The sequence below is a fragment of the Equus asinus genome, chromosome 21, assembly GCF_041296235.1.
Source record: "Equus asinus isolate D_3611 breed Donkey chromosome 21, EquAss-T2T_v2, whole genome shotgun sequence".
Lineage (NCBI taxonomy): Eukaryota > Metazoa > Chordata > Mammalia > Perissodactyla > Equidae > Equus > Equus asinus.
The window spans coordinates 35,609,126-35,628,235 of record NC_091810.1 but is presented as its reverse complement, the minus strand read 5'-3'; the positions used below and the strand labels follow the sequence as shown (position 1 = coordinate 35,628,235).

General features: G+C 40.1%; 1 protein-coding gene across 39 annotated transcripts in view; it reads right to left on the bottom strand.

Moving 5' to 3' along the window:
• MAGI1 (membrane associated guanylate kinase, WW and PDZ domain containing 1) overlaps positions 1 to 19,110 on the bottom strand; it is a 598,403-nt gene that overhangs the window by 18,626 nt on the left and 560,667 nt on the right. For 21 of the 39 annotated variants that reach the window (XM_014859300.3, XM_014859297.3, XM_070493529.1 and 18 more), the window contains 5 exons: positions 14,016 to 14,235; positions 9,887 to 9,970; positions 6,674 to 6,765; positions 5,126 to 5,318; positions 2,362 to 2,655 (listed from right to left, as the gene is read on the bottom strand). In XM_014859300.3, coding sequence (XP_014714786.2) covers positions 2,362 to 2,655; positions 5,126 to 5,318; positions 6,674 to 6,765; positions 9,887 to 9,970; positions 14,016 to 14,235 — 883 coding nt within the window. The remainder of the gene's footprint in view (positions 1 to 2,361; positions 2,656 to 5,125; positions 5,319 to 6,673; positions 6,766 to 9,886; positions 9,971 to 14,015; positions 14,236 to 19,110) is intronic. The other 18 variants (XM_070493532.1, XM_070493531.1, XM_014859306.3 and 15 more) reach the window with 1 other exon arrangement.

Here is a 19,110-nt window from a genome sequence, read left to right as displayed (position 1 = left end):
CCTTTTACGACCTTCGCTCAATCAGCCTATTTCATGTGTTTTCAGGGTAGGGCCCAAATAGCTCATTAGCTCAGAAATCCTCCTCTTTCCTTACAAAAATCCCCTCAAAGGAATATGAACATCTAGTGCCTCCTTTGGCTGAGGACAGCGATCCAAAGCTAAGTTCCATTCACTCTTCAACCCTTTTCCTTTAATAATTTCCTTTCTCGTTATTAGCTACTACACAGCTACAACATGAAAAGCCAGGAAAACTGCTTTTGAAAAGAAAGGTTTATTGTGCACTTTGAGGCATTCCATGTCACAACCAAGAGCATGCTACCTTCTAGAGAGAAGTGTAAAATTGGCTTGGAGGCCTGACATAGGGTTTCCAGCTAATTGTTTACTGAGTTTCAAAGCTTCTCGTGTCTTTGCACCTATTTTGAGAATCTGTCTTTCTGAGGACTGTGAAGATAGTTATGCAGTTGAACCACCGTTTGGACAGGGTGACAAAATTAACATGGGAGACATTGAAACTAACTGAGTAGGTGCTTTCATTATAATTTGGACCTTGGGGATAAAATGAGCTATAATTTCTTTGAATTTCAACATATTTGCCTGAGTTTGTAACACTGGATGTAACCTCAAAGTAAAAGAATTTTTAACAAGGAAGTTAAACAGTCTTTTGGAATCTAATAGGCAGGTGTGGTGAAAAGCTTCCATACTCAATTCAAGGTCTTGATGAAGTTCAGCCCATGCCCAAATACAACTGGCATGAGAAAGTGATCAAACAGCAGGTATGAGATAAGCTCTGCATAGCTTGGAATAGAAGTCTCATGCAAGGTATTAGAGAAAATTTAATTTGTTCATTGTAAGAGCCAGAGGAAAACAATCAAAGACCAAATTGTTAGTGAAGACATTCAATATTCATTAAATAACACACAGCCTCCCACCTGCCATATTTTCTGTTTCATTCTAGACAGTGAAATTGAGAATTCCGAAATCCTGAGAACATCACAGGGTACATGAGGATGGTCACATTGTGGATCTGAAGAAATAACTTTGGATTTCTCTGCCCCCTCTGCCTTTCTTTTTAACTTAAGCAAAAAAGTCTCCAAAATTAATTTAAAAACAAAAAAACCTTGCCTTGATGTCGTCACCCATCCATGACATGCAGTGATAACTTTATTAATGCAGCTCACAAAAGCGCTGTTAGTAATGGGTGTTTGTTACTGCAGCCACACATGCATAGACCTGGCTGACTCCCTGTCTCCTAACGAACGAACCTCAGGGGAAAATAGTTTTAGCAGGAAGCAACACACCAAGACTAAATGGAGATAAAGGGAGTTCTACTGGATTAGAAAGCTAAAGGGATGGAACACGCCTAGCTGATATTAGCCAGCAAGTGACCTGGGCTACTGGTCATCAGACTCCTTAAGGATAAACCACTTGGGGATAGAGCTGAGGTAAATTTCAAAGTCTGTACAGACCTTCCCTATCTCTCATCCTATTTCATATTAATTAACAAACGTGTTTGGGGAATAACAAATGACTTTTTATCTAATTAAGAAGGAGCACATTTTTGGAGTATATATTTTATAACCCATCCTAACAGGAAATAGATTTATAGATTATTAGTTCCTGGAATCATCTGGGTTCCTATTTGTCTCTGCTGGTGCACCCAGCAGGGAGCTAACATTCTGAGAGGGTGGCAATTGCATTTCTTCATACTCTGCTGAAACCCCCAACATCTGGATGAGACAGAAAATCACCCCTGCTAGACTTGAAGGGCAGTAAAGACAAATGGTTCTTGACTCAGACTTTAACTAGATTCTTAACCAGGCAACAGTAAAAATATTATTTAAAATTAAAATTTAAAAACTTTAGATGGGGATAAAGTAGAGAAAGGACATAGATAAGGTGGAAAGGGCATTTCATGTAATATTTTTACTCCCTACACCCCCGTTTTTCCCTAGGCATTTTTAAAACCATATGCTTCTTTTAAAAACTCTTAGATCTTCTGAGGCTACTGCTATTAATGATATCCTATTCAGGATCCTGCAAAAGGCTTTCTCTGGCAAGAATTTCTCAGACTGTACGCTGTATTCAGGGGGTTGCTCTGCAAATTTCACGTTTGCTTGAAGTTGTGTGCATGTGAACAAGCATTCAGAACGGAAACTGAAGGGTTAAAAAAAAAAACAAAACCCTAACCTTCAGGAGGGGAAAAGCTACCAAATAAACTCCATCCCCAATTAAGACTTTAATTACCTGAAGCGAAAAGCATGAATGCATTTCTGTTAATGAGATTTTGGCCTTCTTTCACTTGCAATAGAACACTCCCCAGCATCCTAGGAAACACTAGGGAAAAGAATTGTCAACACTCACCGAAAGTCGTGCCCGCCTCGGGCCTGCTCACCGACGACACGATGACGAAGCCGAAGCCCTCGTTCTCCCCGCGCCGGATCTCCACGTCGTAGGGCTGCACCACGGTGCTCACCACACCGCTGCCACCGCCTCCGCCACTGCCGATGCCGCTGGTGCTGCCACTGCCCGAGCTCACCGTGTTCAAGGAATTCTGGCTGCCCTGCGGGGTGCGCTTCTCCTCCGTCAGTGAGGCCGGCTGGTTGCTACTGTGATGAGATGAGGCTGGCGAGGGCACCTCGTTCTCTGTTTTGGGGACTGTATCAGAGATGCACCTCTCAGTTACCTGAATTTGCAAAAAACATGCCCTGCCACTCCTTCCTGCTTCTCCCTGCAACTCCACTATGTGCAAGAAAGCAAGAGATGAACTGAGGTGAGACAGGACCTGGCCTCACAGAACTGAGATACAGTATAGGAATCTAAAACAGCTTCTCTTGATAAGGATTTACCTTTCAGTGTCTACTGACATCGTCCCATGGGCAAACACCCAAAAAGTCACCTGAATTGTGTATCATTTATAACATACTGTATATATATATCTCAAGATCTACACTCAGGCTTAAGTCTGCAGCAAGCTCTGCCCTCTCCAAAATCTTGCCTGGTGCACAAGTCAAAGGAAAACGTACAGGAAGTAAGTGTAGGTGTGGTCTATACAAACGATGACCGCCATCTTTGCCTCAGAGATAGAGCCTTAGGCCGCACGTTCATATTGTCATAACCCTCAAGTCACATTTCTGCTCAGCTTTCCAAATAGCTTTGCTTTTGATTTTTTTTCCATCAGGCAAGAGACTGCAAGTTGACTTTACCATTAAGGCTGCCACATTGTGGGATTTGTGACACCTGTCAGAGGTATACCTTGTTTCTCTTCCTAGCTTCCAGATGTCAATTATCTACTCTGATCACACAACTAGATACATTAGCCTTCCTTAGAATTCTAGTTTTATTAAATTCCAGTTTTATTGCTTTATCCAGTGACAGGGTAAAGCACTCCTAAATAGCCACAGTAATAGGTGGGACCAAGTTAGGTTTCATGGAAAAAGCAAAACGTTTCCAAGTTTGGATAAGACAATATTTATTCCTAAAAACTTCTCCCTTCATAGATTTCTTTTTTATTGTAGTAAAATATCCAGAACATAAAATATACTTTTTTAACCATTTTTAAGTGTGTAGTTCAGTGGTATTAAGTATAGTCACACTCTTGTGCAACTATCACCACCATCCATCTCCAGAACTTTTTCATCTTCCCAAACTGAAAGTCAGTACCCATGAAACACTAACCATTTCCCCTCCTCCAGCCACTGGCAACCACTATTCTATTTTCTGTCTCTATGAATTTGACAACACTAGCTACTTTATGTAAGTGGAATCATATAATATTTCTCCTTTTGTGACTGGCTTATTTCACTTAGTCTAATGTTTTTTCAATAGATTAATATGCCGTTGAGCCAGAGCTAAAAACTCAAAATATTTAAGATTTTAAAAATAAATCTGAAACAAAAAATCACATTGTTCCAGAATTTTTATTTGCACCAGTGAAGTCAAAGTTTTCATCTCATCTCAAAAGCCATTGCTAACTGACTGCTATTGGCTGCATGAAATACAATGTTGAGAGAGAGTCGGAGGCCAGAAATGAGCTCTAGGGTCATAATCCACAACTAATTAACACTGTTTTCCATGGCTGCAGTAGGCAGGACTCTCACACTGGAATCTGATATATTAACTCTGTAATTAATTATATACCATTTAAATGACTTACACGAGTTTTTTATTTTAACAAGGTGCCAGTTAATTTTATCTGATAAGTATCTGTTTCACTAATATTAATGCTATGGAGAATTCACAGTATTTCATGTCATACTTTTTCAGTAGTTCAACTGATACAACACTTAATCTGCTTCTTCTGCATTGTGGGTTCCATCTTGAATATTTTGAGGTGGGGGCTGCAGACAAAGGTGAACCACCATTATGTGTGCTTGCAAGAGGCTGCAGAGTGAATGGAAAGGACAGACGTTTACACAATGAGCTGTCTCACAATGGCAGTCTGTAAATCATGATTCCCAAGAATGACAAGGAAGAAATGCTAAAATCTGAAAGCAGTTGGAAGAAGGAGGGAATTTCTGAGAGTTTCACAGAGGAAGGTTAAATTTAAGTTGGGCCTGAAAGAATATACAGTATTTTGAGAACTCAAGTACTTGGAAGCTTGCAGGCAGGAGGAAGGAATCAGAGATGACCCAGAACTGGCCAGCTCTACAACTTTCTTGTAGAAGAAAAACAAATCTCAGTTTAATACATATGACAGTCAACAAGCAAGTAAGGTATCAATAACTATTTTATGAGCTTATTTTGCAGCACAAACTTAATTTTTGTTTTTTAATTTGAAGCTACAATTTTTCTGACTGTCATAATGACCTCTTTTATTGAGAAATATCATCCAATGAAGAAGGTGACTAAGTTCTGGCTGGCAAGGAGATGGGGGGAAGTAACATATATTCAACTAGTCCTCTTCTAAAAACCTCTGCTGAACATGCACCAATGGCACACTAAAGTACTTTTGAATGACAGGTGTTGTGCAGGGTTTGAGAGGAGCAAACCATCTGGAAATTCTGAGCTTAATCACATTTGAAAACATTTGCTAAAATAGATGCTTGGAGAGGCGGACACAGGACAGGGGTCTTCTCTGTGCATGAAGTGACAATGCACTGTCTGAAGGAATGAATGAAAAACGTACCCGCGAATACCACTTTGCGCCGCACTGTGAGGTTGACGTGGCCTTGCTTGGCAGCTTGTTGCATAAGCTGGACCACAAGCTGGTGTGATTTTCCAATTACTGGTGTCCCATCCACACAGATTAATTCATCCCCAGACCTCAGGCGGCCGTCTGTATCAGCAGCACCCAATGGGACAATGTGACCAATATAAATCTGTTGAGCAATTGGATCATGGATGAAACATTAACCTTTTGGTTTACTATTATACTGATGGCCTTCACATCTCTTAGAACAACTCCATTCATTCATTCATGTCTGCATTCATGCCACAAACATTTATTAAGCACCCACTAGGTACCAGGCATTGTGCTAGGTGCTACAACAGTTCTTAAATGGTGGAAAAAGTAACTATTTCTTGTTTGGTTCCTTGACATTTATCTGTGATCTGGTGTGACTCATTCTTTTTCCCCTTTGCAGAAATAAATCACTACTTTTCTTTAAAGGGCCAGCACTGTGGATAGCAATACGGAATGCACAATAAATATTGTTAAATCAAAGAATGAATCAAGCACAGTCGTTTGACATCTCCATTTCTGCATTCTTTTAGCACCTGCTTGCAGAGCAGTCTTTATATTTAGGGTCTTGTGTTATATTTACCATTCACTAAACTTTAGCTAAAATATTTGTGCTTTCCTTCCCTTCTCAGTAGATAACACATGCTATAACTACCTTTACATGGCATTTATAGTTTATGAAGAACTTTGACAAAAGGGTAGTTAAGAACATGAACCCTGGAGACAGACCCTTTCCAGTCCCTCCATTTACTAACTCTGTGAGCTTGACCAAGTTAATTAACCTTTCTGTATCTTTATTTTATGATTTGAAAAATGGAGATAAATTCATAGATTTGATGGCTAAATGAGAGAATGTACGTTAAAAGCCATTAGCACAGCATCTGGCACATAGGAAGCACTAAATAAATAACAGCTATTATTATTATGAGGGAATTAACAATACTTATCTTTAGTTCTCTTTTCTTCTTTCAAAAGAATTCTGTGATGTTACACTAAATTTATTCTAAAGGCACTTAAAGGTTAGTGCCTCCTGACCCTTGTCCAGGGTTCTTTCTCTACTTTTGTAAAGACAGTGGTCCTACTTTCTCTAATCTCTCATAATGCCTTGTGGAGTCCTCTCTACACACTAGCTACTCAATATACAAAGCCAACTATCTGCCCACAGATTTAAAAGAACTGGCCAGAAGGATCAGGCCGCTGTTTTTCTTAGTTGATGCCTATCCCTATTCTGATTTTTGGTTCTGTTTTCTTTGACGGAGAGCTCCAGATCCTGCAGCACCACTTTTCACAAACACACATTTTTTAGAAAGGATTTAGTCCCTTCTTTCTCAAGATAAAAGGAGCTCTACAAAATCCAGGGAATAAGCCCTCTGGCTGGAGATGAAATAGTACTACACCTAGCTGGACTCAAATCTTGGTGATTTGTCACTGCTGACAATTTGCTTTGAAGTCTTAGAAAACGGCATTGGAGGGAGAGGCAGACAAGAGACTCACAGGTTCCCCCGGTTCATTTCCACCCAGAATCCTAAATCCAAATCCAGTCTCTTTTCTCCAGAGGAAGATGTCCTGTTCTTGGTAATCTGGAACTGCAGAGAGGGGAAAAAGAAGAGAGAGATTATTTCTCAGATACAAGTAATCATACTGCTATGGTGAACACACTGACAGGACTAGTACTGATGATGTTTGACCAGATGACAGATTTCCAGCACAGACAAGGAAACAAAATAATCTGGACAAGTGAAACAAAAGAGGGCACTGGGTGAAAGTAAACAGTGCAAAGAGTCATTGAGCCTAAGTTTTTTCAAAGGACTAATCACTGTTTGATAATTTTTAATCAAGTCCAAGCCATTATCCCTGACTAAGCCAGAAGTCAGTGTTGACCTCTCTCCTCAGTATTGTTGCAAGGGGAATTAAGTAAATTAAAATTATCATGCATTGCACCACAATGTGGGTGTCCATATCCAAGAAGAGAGCTCATGTGAAGTCACAGTGACCTCTGAAGCAGAGGCTGACTCTGAGGATGTAGAAGTCCTCTTAAGTCATCTGATGCTATATCAAGTAGAGAATGAAAGAAAACAGCTTAGGTTAAGAAGAGTTTTCAAGGGCTGGCCCCATGGCCGAGTGGTTAAGTTCATGCACTCTGCTTCGGCGGCCCAGGGTTTCTCTGGTTCGGATCCTGGGCGCGGACATGGCACCGCTCATCAAGCCATGCTGAGGCGGCATCTCACACGCCACAACTAGAAGGACCCACAACTAAAATATACAACTATGTACTGGGGGGACTTGGGGAGAAAAAAGCAAGAAAAAAAAAAAAAAGAAGATTGGCAACAGTTGTTAGCTCGGGTGCCAATCTTTTTTTTTTTTTTTTAAAAAAGTGTTTTCCATTTTTTTTAAAAAATCACTTTTTCTCTTATAATCAAGACCAGCAATGCGAATAATTTGATGTTAGATCATTTTTGCCAAAAAAGTTACTCTAAACATCCTAATATTTCCAGATTTACTAAATTGACTATGATTTTAGTACCATTACCAGAAAGCAGCCAGCCTTCCCTATCCTTGAAACCAATGATGACAACAAAAATGTTCTGTATCAATGAACCACATTTCAATGCTAAAATGACTGACTGTTTTACTGGAGAGTTTGCCTATAATATTTCAAAATTATAAGTATTAATTTATTATCCAGTAACTTGATATTTTACTTTTAAAACTCAGTAATGGTCCAGGGCTTTAAAATAAAAATCTCATTTTTTAAAAGAAAAGTAATTTCCACAAGAAAATGCTTACTGTACATAAAATTGTTCTTTATACCACCCTGTTAACTAAGGTAATAAAAAGCGGCTATTTCTATTTAATTCTTATTTAATATTTTAATGTATACATAGTGTGTTTTATGGTCTCTAAAATGACATCTCTTTTATTTAAAAAGAAAAAATATAGTTTAGTGGCAATGAATCCTAAAGGAGATTTTCAAATACTGTTCTGCAGACTTTCTGGTTCATTTAATTAATTGGATTTTGGGTTGAAGGAGCGTGTAGGCCTGAGAATTTAATTCTTGTCTTCTCAAATTTTGTACAATGGGTTAGGGAAGAAGAAGGCGGTTGTTTAGATTTCTAGTTGGCGAGAGATAGCCCTTTTTAGTGACTCACCCACAAGCTTACAATGTACAGTGAATGAGTATGCCAAGAGAGAGGAAAGAAACTAAACGAACAGGTAAGTAGAATCCAGAGGAGTTTGAATGTGATATTTTTGCTTGAGCTATCTTAATGCCATGGCTTTAAATGGTGTTTTTTATCCAATGCTTTTTTAAAAATAATTGCTGAGGTTAAGCTGCAAGACGCTATGGAATATGGAGTTAAACTACATTATAGGACTTTCATAAACAATTTGAGAATGATATTTTCTTGAGCACACTAAGGTAACAATATTTTCTTTCTGTTCGAGTAGCTGGCTAAAGGGTATTTGCTGTAATAGCCTCATTGAAACAACAAATTAAATCAAGTTGGGTCTCCATCTTCGGTTCACTCAAGCAGGAGGATTATTACCAAAATAGACCACGGATGCTTTCCAGCCAGCACTAGGTTCCTGGCAGAGTCTGCCTGAAGTCTGCTGAGCCTTTCTGTGAACAAGGAAAGAGCCTTTGCAGAGACTTCCAGCCCAGACCCATTTTTCTCAGCATCATTTAACACAGGAACACTTGCCCATCCTACAGTGACACCAAATGTAGCAAGTTTCTGCCTTATATTGCTCATTTAGGTATAAGCTAACATAATATGGGTGGTTGCGGCCAACAGACTTAGGCTTATCATACAGTTTAGTCCATAGAAAGAAAGCATCTGTTTCTCTCTGAGAATCAATGGGAAAATGGCAAATTTATGTAAAGAGCTTCTTGTTGAAAAAGAAGATGCCCAATGACACTGAGGATGTTGAAGATGCCAGTGATGCGCCAGGAAAACACAGACACAGACACGATACACCAAAACACAGACAAGTTACAAAGAAAGTCTTTTGGCACCTTAACTTTGGCATTTTAACGATTCTACTCTTCCACCAACCAAATGCCACGTATACAAGAATATACTTCAGTGATAAATCAGTCCTGCAACATATTACAGAATTATAGAATTTCTCTCTTGTGTGTTCTGCTGTCACTTCTTCCCAGGGGCAATGAGGTTTCTAAACGACTCCCCCAAAATACTTTGTTCTCTTATTTCAGGCAGATTTTATTAGAATTAAATTTTAGGAGGCAGCAGGGTAGAACCATCTTTCTGATATCAATATCACTTTTTCTTTTGAGTGAAGCTAAATCAAAAACAGCTAAGAAAATCTTGTCTAGCTTTCTTCATTTTTAAGCCCTTGCATTGGGGACAGTCTCAGCAGTTAATCTCCTGTGGTAATGCCAATGACAACTCAACAGAGCGGTCAAAAGACTTCCTTTGATAATTAGGAAGAATGGAATCACCAGGTTCGCAGAGAAAACTCTTGGTATTTCCATTATGACAGACACACGTTTCTAGACTTGGTGAAAACACACCTATCATTTTCTATTTCACATTGTCTTTGGTCTACGCTTGGTCAAGAAAAACACCAAAACACTTCCTTCATGGTATTTCTCTTTGTGAGTTTTTCCCCAGCCTCCCAGACCAATGGGAACATCAAACAGGATGAATAATAATGGAGAAATAAAAGTTTTCAGCAGATCCTTACTCTGACATTCTCCAAAATTCGTGGAATTGATTTCTCTTTCTCTTTCACCCTTGCTCAATCCCGACGCAGGCGAAGGTGACATAGCTGGAATATTAATTTCACAATTTTGCAAAGCTTAATGTATGTGCTTTCTCTTAGTTCATTTTAATTTAGTTTTGATTGATAAGGAATGAGCAGTTAAGCTTTCACAGTAAAGGTCATGGCTGCTGTGGATTTTAAAAGACTATAGTTTGATTCTGTTTTTCTTTTTCATTGTGCTTTTCTAGTCAAAAAGCTAGAATTTACAATTGTACCACTGAGAATTTCATAGAATTACCATTACCATCTTAGACTCTTCAAATTTAATTATACCCTAAAGTACACATTCTTGTATGACTTTGTTTTAATCATGTCATGAACTTTAGGTTTGTTGAAACTCTTCTTTCTTTTTGAAAAAAATTAAGTATACTTTTGTCACTGCCATACTACAGCATTTATTTAAAAGAGTTTCAAGTTTCTGATGGAATTCATTCTTGTGCTAATATCTGTTCAGATGAATTCTAGGCAGTTCAACTGGAATAGTCTTTTATTTAGAGACACAAATCATCAGATCTGGACAAGATCTGAACAAACACACATATAAGAACTGTCATAACAGCACTTAAAATCTAGATGTACACTGAAGCTCTTTAAACTCCCTATGATAAAGGAGCCCATTCACCAACTCCAAATTTGTAAACATGTCCCTCCTGAGCAGGATAGGTTTACAACATTGGTTAATATGACAGCTTTGACATTTTCTCGTTCCAAAGGATTTTGTGAACAAAGTTTCAACTGCAAGCTTTAGACTTTTTTTCTAGCAAACACTGATTGGATACTAGGCTGGTCCTCCTGAACATTCACTAATAAGATTGCATCAACATCATTTTTAAAGACATGTGCACAATTGGTATGTTACCTAGAGAAAATACAAAAGGGGCAACATGCTTTTAAGGGACTTTCATGCTTGCGTTTGTTTTTAATTAAGCATTTAAGCCCTTCAAAGGAATTTATTAACATATCTGCCATTCAGATGGATTCATTTTGACACTGCTGTTTTGACAGATGGCTCTACCAAGAATACAGTATTTTGCACAGCATTTAGACCATGTGAAGGAATTTGATCAGAGATTGTGTTAATCTTAACACTGCTCTTCACAATAAAATGAAGTTAAGAAAGTACATTTTCAAAACAAAAAGGGAATAAAATAGTTCAATGAAGGTGCTACTGCTGACTTCAATTTTCCTGGAATACTTTGCTCATTTTAATATGTCTTGTGGGGAGGGATAGGGAATCACTTCTAACAAGGCTACCCTTTTTTTTTTTTCCCCAAAAGACAAAATTAAAAAACAACCTAAGTGAACGGCAGAAACTGATCTGGGGTAAAGCAAAATACTGATTAAAAGACAAGATTGACGTAGGTTCATTTGTAGGTACTGTGAAAGAAGAAAATCTGTGACAGATACTGAATAATTACCATTGGGGGGAAGTCTCATCATTATCCTCATTTAGTAGTGAGGAAGAAATCCACGCGAATCTTAACATCAATTAGGTTGCTACAATCACTAATTACAGAGCCTCCAATCGCCAAGAAGAACTTGATGCTCATTTGTGCTGCTAAATCCTATTCCTTGCATGTTAAGGGAAAGTGAAGGCACAAAACTGGCCCTGTTCCAAATTGTCTGACTGCCACCCGAGCAATCTTGATGCTTCAACAAGCAGCTGACTATAGCAAGAATACATATTTTTCTTATTTTTTTCCTGAAGAAAACTTTTTAAAAAGTTTTATTAAATACCAAATTCTCAAGAAATTTTGCTTCCATGAAGGTAAAAAATGGCATTTGAACTAGAGCCTCCTATTAAACGTTGTTAGTGCCGTCAAGCCTGACTCCTAGCAACCTGTGTACAGCAGAGCAGAAGTCTATCTGGTCTTTTTGCGCCATCCTCTCCACCTTCCAGTGCTGTATCAGACAATGCTCCACTGCTGTTCACAGGGTTTTCACAGCAATGTTTTTGGAAGTGGGTGGCCAGGTCCTTCTTCCTAGTCCGTCTTAGTCTGGAAGCTCTGCTGAAACCTGTCCACCATGGGTGACCCTGCTGGTTTCTGAAATACTGGTGGCACAGCTTTCAGCATCACAGCAACAGGCAGCTGCCACAGTATGACCACCTACTGACAGGTTGGGGGGGGGGTTCCCTGACCAGGAAAGGAACCCAGGTGGCAGTGTTGAGAGCGCCCAATCTTAACCACTAGACCACAAGGCCTAACCTATTAAACGGATGCATTAGAATTGTCTGTTAATCCATCATGCACCCCTATCACTTCAGAACATGACTTATCACAAAGAGTCATACATGGGAAGCTCAGTCATAAATGTGTGCTATATTGAGAAAAGCAGGGGCAAGTCAATAAAGGAGTAGCTCAACATCCACTGAGATTGGGCCATTGATTGGAGGAGCTGCACGGTTAGAGAGAACTGTGAAAGGACTGAAGAAATACTCCTCTTTGGAAAACACTTCTTCAATGAGATCACTATAGTGAGTGAGAAGACACAGTGAGAACAGACCCCCAGTTCACACTTAGCAACTACTGCTTATGAGGGGTGTTCCAGACGGAACTTCATTTCCTTTGGCCTGGAGTCAGGCGTCCTCTTGGGACCTTTCTAGTCCAGGGACCAAATAAATCCCTTCTCAAATTATCTGGCTTTTGTCAGCGTAGTGAACCCTTGGCCAAAACAGTTTATTTAATTCCTCACACTGCTACAGTAAGGAGGCAAGATATCTCTCCCTTGAGGAGGAAAAGGGTGGAGAGACCCCTGAGTGACTTCTAAAATTTGATAGTCAGCAAGTCTCCAACTGGCCTTGTGCCCCCACCTCCTAACTGCTGAACTGCACCCAGTACTGTGGCCAACTTTCCTTCTCAGAGATGCTGGCCTCAGTCCCCTGTTCTGTTTGGGTCACAGAGGAGTTGCTTCAGCCAGCAGAGGAAATGCTTCATAGCCAAGTCCGAGCGGGTGGGGGAGAGGCTGGAGCACCTCCCACCACCTCTGTGCCATGACTCTCCATGGAGCTTTGCCTGAGAGAGAACCACAACTGTGGCTATAGACGAAACCTCTGCTGAGGGGGGCAGGGACAAAGAGGATGGCAAGACGATTCTCTTCTCTCTTGCGGTTTTCATTAGGCCCTTCACCAAACTTGGTCTCCTCCCTCATTAAACATTCTCTCCTATCCCTTGACAAAAAGAGAAAATGAAGTGCATGTCCTGCCTTGTTGCTTCATCCTGACCCATCATGCTCATGACTGAAAACGTCAGTAAGAGCAACAGCCAAAAAAGGGCCCGTTCGCATCTCATATGATTAAAGCATTTTAGGAACTTTCATTGGTAATGGTAAGATAAATGAGTATTATTTATGGTGAATCATCTTTGGAAATCATTTCTTAATAAAAAGTAAGACATTAAACATGAAGGCAATATTAATCTTAGGTTTATAAGAGCCAAAAAGTTACGATGTACGCCATCACTAGTTAATATTTATGGAAAAGGTAAAGCCAAAGGAACATATTTAACCACAGTATCAATAATTAAAGCACAAACCACAAACTGCTTGTTTTTTTCTTTTTAAGGGGAATATTTAGAGAGACTAATAATGGTAAAAAAAAAAAATTGCCAGTATCCTTAAAATCTAAGAGTCCTCTAAGAAAGCATTTAATTTCTTCTCATTACTCATGCAATCCAAACCAATCATATTTATGTTCTATTGTATATCAGAGCTGTTTCACAAGAGCATGTCACAATCTCCACGTGGTGAAAAATTAATGAGACAGCAGCTCTTATCTTCTACTTCTTTTAACTGAAGGGAAAAATAAATCCATTTTTATCCAGGCCTTTTATGTGATGACTATCCATCTCTACCCCCTCCCCAAAGTGAAGACATAATGGAGCCCCCAAGAATAGCCAACAGATTCTATCGCTGCTGTGAGAAGCTTTCACCTCTCCCCTTGATTCACCTCAATCCAGTTTACACAATGGAAACCAATTTTCAGTAAGCCTCAAGAGAAAGTTGGAGCCCTGGGGAGGGGTCTTGGGAAGACAGGAGCCAGGGTGCTACTCACGTCGGTTTTCATACATGCTCCTGGACTGGGCCCAGATTTTAAAAGGATCTGGTTTTTTCTGCCCAGAGCTGTCGGTTTGATCAGGAGCTGGAGCCTCTGCAGGAGGTGGGTACTCGGGGAGCACCTGTGTGCCGTGGCTTGGGGACGCCGTGTGCAGGCTTCGGTGGCTGGAGACACTGTGCTGAGAACTATTCTGGCTGTCTTTTCTTTCCAGTGGTTGCTGAAAGTAAGCAAGAGAGAGGGGCAAGAAGAGATTATTGCTGGGTCTCTGAGTGGGTGTTTTCCACCGCTTGTCTTTGCTCAGCTCTTCTGCACACATACACATAAATATATCAACAACACTGTGGCCTCCACCTTTCTCCAGCTAATGCTGAATGCAGATAAATCCCCAGGTGATTGGCAGACAGGGAGAGGGGCGGGCCAGATGGAAAGACATAATCACAAACCATACTGCTCTCTGGGCTGTAGCAGAAAACAAATCCAATTTTCATCATAGGTTCTCGGCTAAGACTCTGGGCCTGTTTATTACAAGAAGTATCAGTTTAATATCCTCATTTTTTGGTTGATGTTGTTTTAAAAGGTTCTGGGGCGAGGGTAGAAGTGGGGAGAATGTAGGAGACTGTTGTAATTATTTCTGTGAGAGAGGATGGTGGCTTGGACTAGGGTACAAGGCCAGAGATGGACGGAAGTGGTCAGATTTTGGATATACCCTGATGGTAGAGCCAACAGGATTTGCTCATAGGTCCTATGGAAGGTGAGTGAGAAAGGAATCAAGGATGACTTCAAAGTTTGGGCCTAATCCAAATGGAAGACTGCAGTAGCCATTTACTGATATGGCAGAGAGAAAGGGGATAATTATTTGGGCCTGTGCAGTTAGAAGAGAGTTCAGTTCTGGGCTTATAAATTTGAGCTGCCTATTAGACATCCAACTGGAGATGGCCAGTAAACAATTAAGTACGTAGGTTTGAAATTCAGGGGAGAGATACAAGAAGTATCAGTTTAACATCCTCATTTTTTGACAAAATACATGACACGAAATACTATGAGGTTTAAATGTAAGGCTATAATATCCAGAAGAAATACAATCAGGGCTAAAAACGTTCGTTGGGACTCTACGTCTTGCATCTTTCAATAATAAAATACTCAACTCTTATCTAAGGATTTTCCATCAGTTCTTCTAGACTATAAGAAAAAGGAATCAGATATTTTAAAAATCATGCTAGCATTATATGTGCACTTGTACTCCTAAGTATATAAATAACTATTATATGAAGAGCTTTCATAATCCTTAGCCAATCAATTTTGCAGGCATCACATTTCACCTCTTGATCTCCTGACACTACTGTTGGTTGAAAACCAAGATCGAACCTTATATATGGGTTGACCTCAGGGGGTCAGCCTTGTTAGATTTGTAACTTGTCCAATGTCCAAGTAGTATTCAAAGGGAAAGAGTTTCATTTAAATTTCAGTAGAATAAGCAGGTTCCTGTTTCTTAAAACTCACTCAGCAAAAGACCCTTCCCATTTTATGAAATGCTCTTTGTTTGAATGGTGATTCAACAAAGAGCAAAAACTAATGGGAGAAAAAATATTGGGTGTGATATAAAATAATTTCAGTTATTTTCTCCAGTAAAAGACTGTGGTAAGCCCAGGTGTTTAGTTTCCCCCATTCAAAACAATCCTGGAGTCTTGCCTCTCACAAACAGAAGCTATGTCTCTACACTTATCTGCTTAAAAGCATCATAAACGGGTAGAGGATAGCAAGGGCCCTCTCTGTCCTCTCTTACAGATCCTGTATAGCTTTTTAAGTAGTTTATAAGATCTTTGACCCAGAGCATCTCAGTTTGCTAAAGTTCTTAACAGCATCAAAATCTTCCCCTTGGTCTTACAATCAATCCTATCAAAACTGTTGTTCCTTGCTCTCTCCTCAGGTATCCCCCATCTTTCATTCCTTATCTCAATGGAAATTTCCAAGGTCCCTTTCATTTAAATCTCAGGTCCCTCTATACTCTCTCTCTTTATATTCCTTGCTTTGAAATTGTATCTAAAGAAGCTCAAGGAGGACAAAAACTTCATCTGCCCTTGACTATTACAGCCTACAGATCTAAATATAGGTTTTGGCAAGGATTCAAAGTTGAGGAAAATTGGGCATGTATTTCATGAAGGTAAGATAGACCATTTAAAATTATACTTGGTGTGCCTGTGGGAGAAATTTGAGGACCATGCTTTAGACTGGCAAAGAGGTCTTGGTAAAACTGTACAAGAGGCTTAATTCACTCAGACTCAAGAGGACAACAAACTCTAGTGAAGATGCCAGGAAAACACACTGATGTCTGGGGAGGGACAAACACTACCCTTAGCCCATGTCACCATTGTTCCCTTTTGAGGATAAAGTGCTCAGCTCAGACATGGATGGATCAGCATTCCAAAGACCTGGAATAGAACCTGGTTCTACCAACTTCCAAGTGTCCCCCCCAACAGTAAATTTTGCTCTCAGGGTCAGCCATCTGATTCCTGCCCAGAGAAGGTCAATACCTGCCTTCTTGCTTCCCCTGGAGACATGCTGAAGATTTTCAGAGTCAGAAAATGCTAATGACAGATACAATCCCCATTCCCTTTTGCATGTGCATGGGAGTTTGTTTTTCTCTTCACTGTGGTCTTTACAGGCATCTGGATTATAAATGAGCATATGCATCGGCTCATTTTGGGTGTGTACACACACTAGCATAAGTACAAAAAAGTTGGAATCAGGGTGGGTTTTCCCCCTCTTATACTTTACTGCATTGCCTATTTTTCATTTTTATAATGCACAGAGAATGCTTTTTATAATTGAGACAAAATTTAAAGCTATTTTCATTTTGAAATGAACTTTGGTAAGGAGAATTAATGAGAACTGCTATTTTCTATTTTTACACTTGGGTAGTGTTTCGTTTTTGTTCTCCTCTCAGGAAGGAGAGAAAAGATATTTTAAATGTAAAAGCAAATAATTCCCAATAGATAAAGGACCTCTGAGTTTACCCTGAGACTTGTATTCCCTCCCTTCAAGTGCTGGCCCTTTCTTGGTTCCTCAAATGAGTAGCAAATGCCAGATTGTGGGGTCAGTCCATGGACACTAGAGTCCTGTCACAGTTAAAGTCCATCTTTGACCCTGGAAGCTCCAGTCTCCTCGTGTTGAGACTACGCTTCACAAAACCTCCCTGAGATCTAGGGTGAGCTGCATGGCAGGATTACCGGAAGGAAACATCACACTCTTCTTCCTCTCCTGGGGTTCCTTGGAGTCCCTGGGAAGCTAACTTTAACCTCTTCCACTCACTCCCTCTTCCTGAACTGGAGGAAAATATCTTTCAGGCAACCCTGCCCCAAAGACAGTCTGATAAAAGGGCTGCACCTTTCTCCTACAGAGAATGCACATGTGCTTTGACACACATACCCACAAATGCATGCACAGGCATTCTCATCTCACCTCCCGGATTTCTAAGATTCTTTGATGGCTGTCCCAGTGTACAAATCTCTGACACGGAGGACCTGGAAATCCTGAGTTTAACTGAAGAGACAGCTGTGCCATAACCAGAGTGGGCAAATGAAGTCTACTGGAAGTGGCATGGGCCATTCTTCAAATTTTAATACCCTTTCTCACCTCCCCAATATATGACTCATTTAGGTCCAATTTAATGCAATTTAAAATGACAAATGCAATCTGGAATGAGTCTGCAAAACTGCCTCTCAATCAAACTGCACCTCTGCATCCCTTTCAAGTGTCATCTAAACTTTGTTCCTAAATTTGGAAAATAAAAGGAAAGCAGCATCTTGAGAATGTGCTCTAAAAACTGCCACCACTAAACTCTCACTAAATAGCATATTCTAACCCACACTAATGGGCTAAATACACAGTAATCTGGAAACTTTTTGGATTTCCCCCGATAAGATTTAACCTCACTTTAAGTTTCCTTTCAAGTTCTTGTTGGCACTCCGGACTTGTCTTTTATCTAGTTACAGCCCAGAATTGTCCAGGAGAAAAGCCATGTTTATATATTTCTTAAATTAAAGTCAACCTGTAGCCGCTTGATCTCCCAGAAGACCTGGGTCATGAGAACAAATTCACTTCTGAACTAGTTAGAGCCCAGGATCAGATTTGCATCTAATGTGATTGTCTTTCACCTCATCTTTCTAGGTGAGAAACTGGCCAAAGACAAGTATCTATCATTAAAGATATACTTTCAAGTCTGTTAAAGTAACTCTATGCATACTAAGAATATGGATGGAGGAAATACCTAGTACACCAATGACACAACATCCAGCTAGGCTCCCTTGAGTAAACTACTTATTCACTTATCTAATCAACACATACTAATCACCTACTGTGAGCCAGATTCTGAGGGATACAATGTATTAGGAAGAAAGGGATAGTGCCTGAGGTCTTGGAATGGATACCTGAGTGTGTATCTAGGTGTGTGCATATGCACATATGTGTATAAAGGCATATTAACCACACAATCAGAATAGATTGATAACAACGTACTGCAATGTCCTCTAGACAGATGGTAAGGAGAGGCCTCTGGAAAAACACTCCATTAATGGAAGCAGCTTGTGCTAAGTCTTCAAAGCAAAAATGAGCTTGGATTGTTTGAAGACAGGCAAAAGGGTAGTGTGCACAGCGAGGGAGTAGGGTGGTCTGAGATGAACTTGGGGACCAAATAATGCAAGGGCCTCATGGGCTACTTTAAGGAGTCTGGGTTTCATTCTTAGTTCGGGGGAGCAGGAATCCTTTAATGAATTTAAAGCAGGGATGTGCCAGGAGCCAATTTACTTCCAGAAAGTTTGGCCTCACTAGTAGGTGGAGAATGGGTTGGTGGGGATAGGAGTGAAAGCAGAGAGCCAGTCAGGAGGCTACTGAGCAGTCCACGTGAGGGATCCGAAGTGGTTTATACTAGGAGAGTAGTAGAGATGAAGGAAAGGGACTAGTAAAGTCAAAAGGCATTTTGGCGCCAGACTCAACAGGCACTGCTGACAGACTCAACGGGGGAGACGAGGAGGAAGAGGAGATCTCAGAAACATGGATATCCACCTCCCAGTTCTCCAGCTTGACCAACTGGTTG